The following is a 7,404-nucleotide window of genomic DNA, read 5'->3' as shown; positions in this document are numbered from 1 at the left end:
AAACGCATCACTTCCTGTTTCAAAAATTCCACTGGCTGTGTTATAATATTCCAAATTCTACATGTTACTGGCAGGGTCGCTGGTAACGGTTGCTAGGAAATTGAGGTTACTGGGTCTTCATTTCTAGTGCATATGCGCATTGCATCTTATTTATAACCACGCCATACATAACAGAACGAAATGTGTAAGGCATATAAATGCATATTTCGCAAAACATGTTTTCTAAAGAAACATGTCTCTCCCTATCTTGTCACTTGAGGAAAAAAAAACAATGTGAGAGCGACTCCGAGTCCTTTGATTTGTGAATCTCTGCCCCCCTGCGTCTGTCTCCCTCGCCCTGCCTCCCTCCCTCCCTCTCTCTCTCGCTCTCTCTCTCTCTCTCTCTCTCCCTCTCTTTCTCCCTCTCCCCCCGCAGAGCGATTGTCGGTGATTGGCTGTCGCAGGCATCGGAGGCCGGAGGCTGGCGTTTCTGTGCGGCGCTCATCCCCGTGTCCGTGTTTACACCTCAAGCATTACTGGAACGGAAAAACGCGGATGCAGAGGATGAGGACACGGGGATAGCAGCTGTGGACAGTGGACAGATAAGCCACTTGTGCTGTGCCGGACTGCAACCGATTCTACCCAGTTTTCTGCTGGGTAGAAAAAAAAGGATTCTACTTTTTTACCATTTAGTTTTATTTTACAAGTGTTAATTGTATGAGGCTTTCCCCGTAAATAATATATGGATCAGTGGACTGGAAGCGTTGAAAAACCAAACTTTTCCTGATTTGTCTGGGTCGATATGGTTTGCTAATTCATACTTGGGTGGAGTTGATACAGAAGGTCGCTGTCGCGTAAAGAAGTTGGTGGTGTTTTTCAAGAATCGAATTACTGGACTGTGCCTCTTTTTAATTTGTTGACTGTCTTTGGGAACTTACAGTTTAACCCAGATCATCTGTCCGTATTTATAAATGAAAAAATCCGTGCGTGGCTATACATTTAAATAGTTTTTTTGGCTTAATTGGTTTTTAGTTGCTTGCCATTTAACTTAAAAAAACTAAAATAATACTTTGTCATACATGGTGCCGGAAAAGTTTCGTTTTGAAAAATAGATCGTTACCATCAAAAGATAAATCCAACGCGCAAGAAGGTGGAAGGGCAAACCCAGCGTCTCCGAGAATACCAGGGGACTTATCGCAGTGGCGAGACCGGGAAAAGATGCTCACTTTGCGGACACGTCGCGCCGAGGGCAGCTGTCCCCTTTTTATTCTGCTCCTCGTCTATGGATCCTCTCTTGCGGAAGCAGGTAAGGGCGAAAGGCATCCTGATCGTTAAAACAATTGTGACAAACACATTCCCGATGTTCCTGTGTAAGAAGAATAACAATAATTGATCATTATTAACCTTTTAAATTCTGAATGTAATTATATATATTTTGCGGAAATAATGAGTAATGTGTATATTTTGTCGATTCGTTAAATGACCCTAGGAGAATCAATGCTGTGTTCGGATCGCAAAGAATGTTGCAAATGTGACTTTACCTGTGGCTTTCCCGTCCGTAAAGGAAGGCGCGGGGTGCGCTAGAGCCACGGCCTCTTACGTGCATTTAGATCCAAGCAGAGCCGATGCGATTCCAGCTTGGATCCAAACTGCTCGCAGGTGCCGGGCGCCCAAACTTCCGCGGCGCCTGTGCGCGATTGACTGACGCCCTTCACGCTGCTTCTGCTTCAGCGAGCGCTCATTCAGCTCCTGCAGGACTCCTTTAAGTTTTACCTCTGTCAAAATACACAGGACTTTAATAAGGTGCATTTAAATATAGAGGCAAGAAACTCACGTCGGGTGACTCCTAGTCACACAAATACCCGTAGAAATCGATATGGCGTTTTTCTTTATCAATGAACAATCTTGAACAAAACGATTTTTCACGACTCAGTTATTGAAGCGCTTCGCTGGTTTGGGATAAATGGGACTGCAAATATTGTGAGGCCAGATATTGTAAATCCGACATACTAGTTTCATGTGCCATCGCTGAAATAGAGGAAGAGCTGTGACACCGACTCTACATTCATTAGGGAGTTTAAAACGTATATGGACATTGTAATAACACTACAGTATGTGTTACAAAACAGGACATTTCACTGAAACTGTACACCGTTAGGTGTTAGTTATATCACTTATAAAAATAAAAATTGTTACCATTAATTTGCAGATAATTGAACAATATTGAAATTAACTGCATACAGGAACTTTTAGTAATTTGGGGTCCTGGTGATAGGCCTGTAATACACTCCAAGATGTCATAGTACATTCTTCGCTGGCATTTGGTAGAAAGTTTGGATTATCTACGGAGAGCGTTACAGCGGCGCTGAAAATCCTGCCTCCTTTAATGACACAAAAAAGCACAGGAAGGAGCTGCGACTTTGTGCTGTGGGTCGTTTCTTACAAGCAGAGAAGAAAGACCCCCCCCGCTGTGCAGAGAGTAATTAAGGTTTCGCTCAGTGCCTCCCTGGCCCCTGATAAAATCAGAAAAGAAGGGAATATCATTTCAAAAGTAAAGAAAGAAGAAGATCTGCCAAAGTGCGCCCAAGTCCCCAAGGAAACAGCGCATGGCGCATTAAAACCTCCGTTCTAAATATAGTCGGCTCTCATTTTTAGCCAACTTTGTCGGTGGTGGTGTCATTTTTCATTCCAGGATTTTAGAATATTATGTAACCATTTTCTCTTCAATTTGTAGCCCATACACTTACAGCATAACTTTACTAATATTGTAACAACATTATGTTGCTACTCGCATTCTGTGCTTAAGATATTTTCTTCGGCATTCGCTTACTTAAGCAGACGCTAGTCTGTCCATCACGACATAGAAGTGAGGATCAGGGAGCCGGTCAGACAGGCCCTGGAGCAATTGGGGCTAATGGCCTTGCTCAAGGGCCCAGTGCTGATATGATTACTTTTCCTGCCACGGGATTTGAATCAGTGACTTTCCGATCACGGGCACCAACCCACAGGGCCACACGCTGTGTTTTTTTATCTGCATTTATATTTTTAAAAACTCCTATATGCTGTTAAAACAATACTAATCATGTAACTTTTAACTTAAAAATGAATGAAATTCATGTCATTTTTATTAAGGAAGGATATGTGGAGATTTTATATATTACATGCATAAAATCTTACATGTGTTTTTGTGTACAGTAGGGTTTTTAGCACAGACAAGCTAGTAACGTCACCATGCTAATAATGGGGTGAGATAGGCCTCTTGGAGAAGTCGGTGACTGTTCAAGCTGTTGGGCCTGTAACCTGCGGGATGCTGAACGTCCGTATCAGCTTTCATCTCTCAACCGGTGTTCAGTAGACTGTGGGATCTTGCTGTGTAAACTAATCTGTGAGTAACTAGTCTGATATATCCCTGCTGGATAAGCTATTGGAAGATGGAGACCACTAAATAGGCCGACATGCATTGTTACTTACCTGGGGAGTGACTTTTCACTGTTTGGAAAGACAAGATGAACGAAATATAAACTAATGTGCAAAGAAAAATTGCTTTGCCATCTATCAAAAAGTACTGAAAAAGTTTTTCATAAGATGCTGAAATGAGTATTTCCAGGATAACACAGTCGTGACTTGTTCAAATGAATGCATTTTGAAATCAAGGGACCTGCGATTGTTTTGACAGCCTTCCCCAGTTGGTGCCAGTGTGCTCTGGAGTGTGACCTTGGCAGTTCTGCGTAAACAGCAGTACTTTACACTAAGTCATGTGCGAGCTTCGATTGCCCCGCAATCAGATCGTCACAGAAGGGAACTTTCTGATGGCTTAATGGATTAAGGTTTCTGCTGGAAGAGAACAAAGACTGTACAGACATGGAGGCTGAGCACGAGGCTGAGGAGTGTACGTTGCACCATTTAGCATGGTGCTATCATAATTTCCTGGATGCGATGACAAACAGCAAAACGGTCTATTACAGCATATCTTGGACAGCTAAATACATGCACACATATTTTGTGTTGTATGTATACCTATGTCTTCAACCGTCCCCCCCCCCCCCCCAAATAATCCCATCAGGAATCTATCTTTAGTCCTTGCTTAGACATCCCTGAAATGCTGCTTGTGTTTATTAAAAATGGAGTGGAGGAACGGTTCTGAAATCCTAGCATGTGAAAATAAAAAATAATGAACACCATTGTGGGTAGGGAGACTGGAATCCTGCCCATTCTTGAACTACCTTCCGCGTGAGGTATTGGGGGGATGAGCAGGGGGTTGTAGCACAGTCCCAGTTTCTCCAGTGCCCTGCCCACAGCTCAGTGAGCAGAAATCCCGAAAGAGAAGATTAAGAGCAGTGTGATCATAGGTATTGCGATACTCTTCCAGGTTCCTCTGTACCCTCATTAGCAGATTCCCTTTCTCTGTCATTCTCTCTTCCTCGCTCTCTCCATCTCATTTTCATCCCTGTCTCTCTCTGTCTGTCTGTCAGTGTTTAGGATGTGCTGAGCTCAGATTTCTTGCCTGGCGCTCTGCGCTCCATGTTGACATACGCATTAATTACCGCGGCTGCCAGGAAGAACGCGTTCGCCTCGCCACACTGTCAGCCTGCAGTTCTTCTCGGGAGGAGGAGGGATATCAAAGGAATGTCCCTCCATAAAAGCGGGACGAGGTGGGGCACTTGTTCTGTTGTAAGTCGCTGCTTCAGAAGAAGGACTCATGTTGTAGAAAAAAGAGAGCAGCAGGAGAAGGAGAGGTGAAGCTGGAACAAAGTGACAATGCAAATCACAGGCCTGTGGGCTGTTGCCACCCGGTTGTGGGCCAGTTTTTCCTGCAAAATTACACAGTTGAATATGTTAGGCACTTCTAAGAAATAGCACTGAAGTAGTAATACTGGTAAAAAAAAAAAAAATGTAAGGTTCCGGAACACCAAAAAAAACTCTAAGATAGCAGCAATCAGATAACTAAATATTTTTAGCCTGGGCTATGCAAGCTGTTGTTTTCACCATCAGAAGCGTTTGGACTAACTGCTGTGAGGCCCTGTTACATTTCACTGGGCTTCAGAGTAAAAGTCTTCTAGACAGAAGTAGTTGGAAACAGTCAGATAAACTACCCCAGAAAGTGGTAAAAAATAGTCTTTGGTAAAAAAAAAAAAAAAAACGTGAATAAGAGATAGAGTGGGATAAATAGCAAAAAGTATAAAACTGTCGTGCAGCTGGGGCAGACAGGAGAGAGATGTGGAGGCAGCGAGAGATGTACGGACTTTCATGTACAGAGAGGAATATAAAGACAGATGAGCTGTGTTGAAACATTCCGAGAGGCGAGAAAACCAACAGAAAGACGCTGACAAGCGGTGTTAGGCAGAACCTGCGGGCAGATAGACAGGCAAGGACTCACAAACGGAAGCTGGAGCGATGCTTCAGATGGATAAGACAGCCTGGAATTAGAAAGACAAGAAGACTGGACTGTCAGACATAGAGCCCTTCAGAAAGGTCAGACTAATGTAAGATAGTAAGCACCTCACACAAGTAGATCAGCATGAAATCAGATATAGTCCCTTAAACAGATCAGTTTGGAGGCAGACCGCACTTTAATCAGGTCAGTATGGAGTCAGACAAACAGGGCTTTAGACAGGTCAGTTTGGAGTCAGACAAACAGGGCTTTAGACAGGTCAGTTTGAAGTCAGACGGTACTTTAGACAGGTCTGTATGGAGTCAGACAAACAGGGCTTTAGACAGGTCAGTTTGAAGTCAGACGGTACTTTAGACAGGTCTGTATGGAGTCAGACAAACAGGGCTTTAGACAGGTCAGTTTGAAGTCAGACGGTACTTTAGACAGGTCAGTGTGGAGTCAGACAGATCATGCTTTAGACAGGTTCTGCACACAGACAGGGAAGCTGTGCTGTTTACAGATATCAGTGATACGGAGAGACAGATTGTGCTGTTTATAGGCACAGGTACTGTAGGCAGACAGTGGAGCGGATTGCAGAGAGACCTGGAGTGCAGGCCCTGGCTCCATAGCTTAGCCCTGAGCACAGCAGTGCATTAGTTTAACGGCTGCCCAGGGAGCGTCGCGGTAGCTGGGGAGGAGATCACCAGTGTGCCGTTTGCCTCTGCACTCCATTATTCATGGCTGCAAAGTGGCCGTGGTTAATATTTTAGAAGCGTTTATGATGCCTGCTCCCCCCCACAGGTCACGTTGGGAGTGGACTGCTTCAGGACTTTGGGTAAAGACCTGCTGTGACAAGGTCCGAACAAAGTTTGGTTGGGGGGACTGAACAAAAGCTCAGCTAAAATCCAAGGAAGGGCAGTAGAAATGCCGCTCACACACAAGACAGCTGATCAGCGTGTCTACAGCGAAACCAACAGGAGGATGGGCCACTAACTTTATCAGCCTCGCCAGAGAGGCCAGGGGGGCTCCCAGAGAAGGGCAGTAAATGGGTCGAATGGGGGGGGGGGGGGGGGGAGAATTGTAGAGGGGAATAAATCTGAGATAGATGGGAGTGAAGAGATTGACTTTTGAACATTCTTTATTTTCCAGAAAAAAGGAAAGACGAGTCTTGAGAAGTGGCATTCAAGCACCATTAAGCGTTTGGCACAGAAGGGGATGAGCGAGAGAGAGAGAGAGAGAGAGCAAAAAAGAGAGGAGAAATGGAGGGATACAGCAAGAGGGATGTTTTTATTAATGTCCTTATCGATGGAGAGAGCTTTCAGTATTAAAGGCAGACATGTTTAATGCTTTGCCAATACTGCGTGCATCGGTGCCGGCTGTAAATCAAGCACAGGCCCAAAAGGCATGAGGGGAAGGATAGGAAAAGGGAAGGACCCTCCACTCCGGCAGATGGGAGTCCCGAAGATCCGTGATGATCCCCCCGTCCCCTCTGTTCCGCCCTGTCCCAGATGGGGTGGAGTGGACAGAGAGAGGGATGAATTACTCAGTGGGATTTCTTTGTTCGGGCACTGAATGCAGAACGGGGGTGGGCCAGCTGAGAAAAAGGGTCCTTTTTTCCTGTGACGTCGTGTGGGGTGCAGGGGCCAGAGGGAGGGGGGTCACCTGCCCTGAGTTTGCCCCGCGTGTCAGCAAGTATTTGACTGACTGAGCATGAGTGCAAGTGTGTCCCATTTCATTGTTTCCGTCCTGTTGTGGCCTTTCAGGTTCGGACAAGCCTTTGAGCACTTTACGTTGTTCAGTGTGTTCATATGCAAAAGCTCCTACCCACTTCAGTGTACAACCCGATGCTAGTATGTGACATTTTGTGTGGGGGTGCCAGAGTTTTCACACATGAACATGGGCACGCCAAAGCATAACTTTGGTCGTGCATCTCCACGGTAGGCCTCAGAGTGCAGACCCATCGGTAAGGTGATGCTTCCACAACAACCATCTCATCTCGTGCCATCTTAGCGCCGCTGGCCTGGGAATGGCAAAGTCTTCCCGAACGCCAAGCT

At 45.4% G+C, this 7,404-nt stretch overlaps 1 protein-coding gene across 3 annotated transcripts in view; it reads left to right on the top strand.

Moving 5' to 3' along the window:
• The first annotated feature begins 431 nt into the window (after nt 1–431).
• Nucleotides 432–7,404, top strand: part of unc5b (unc-5 netrin receptor B) — a 42,721-nt gene continuing 35,748 nt past the window's right edge. For all 3 annotated transcript variants that reach the window (XM_049008166.1, XM_049008167.1, XM_049008165.1), the window contains exon 1: nt 432–1,285. In XM_049008166.1, the coding sequence (XP_048864123.1) occupies nt 1,198–1,285 (88 nt within the window). In that variant the 5' untranslated portion in view covers nt 432–1,197. The remainder of the gene's footprint in view (nt 1,286–7,404) is intronic.

The sequence above is a fragment of the Brienomyrus brachyistius genome, chromosome 3 (genome assembly GCF_023856365.1).
Source record: "Brienomyrus brachyistius isolate T26 chromosome 3, BBRACH_0.4, whole genome shotgun sequence".
NCBI lineage: Eukaryota > Metazoa > Chordata > Actinopteri > Osteoglossiformes > Mormyridae > Brienomyrus > Brienomyrus brachyistius.
Note: the sequence above shows the minus strand (reverse complement) of the source record. Positions and strands in the feature narration are given on the sequence as shown.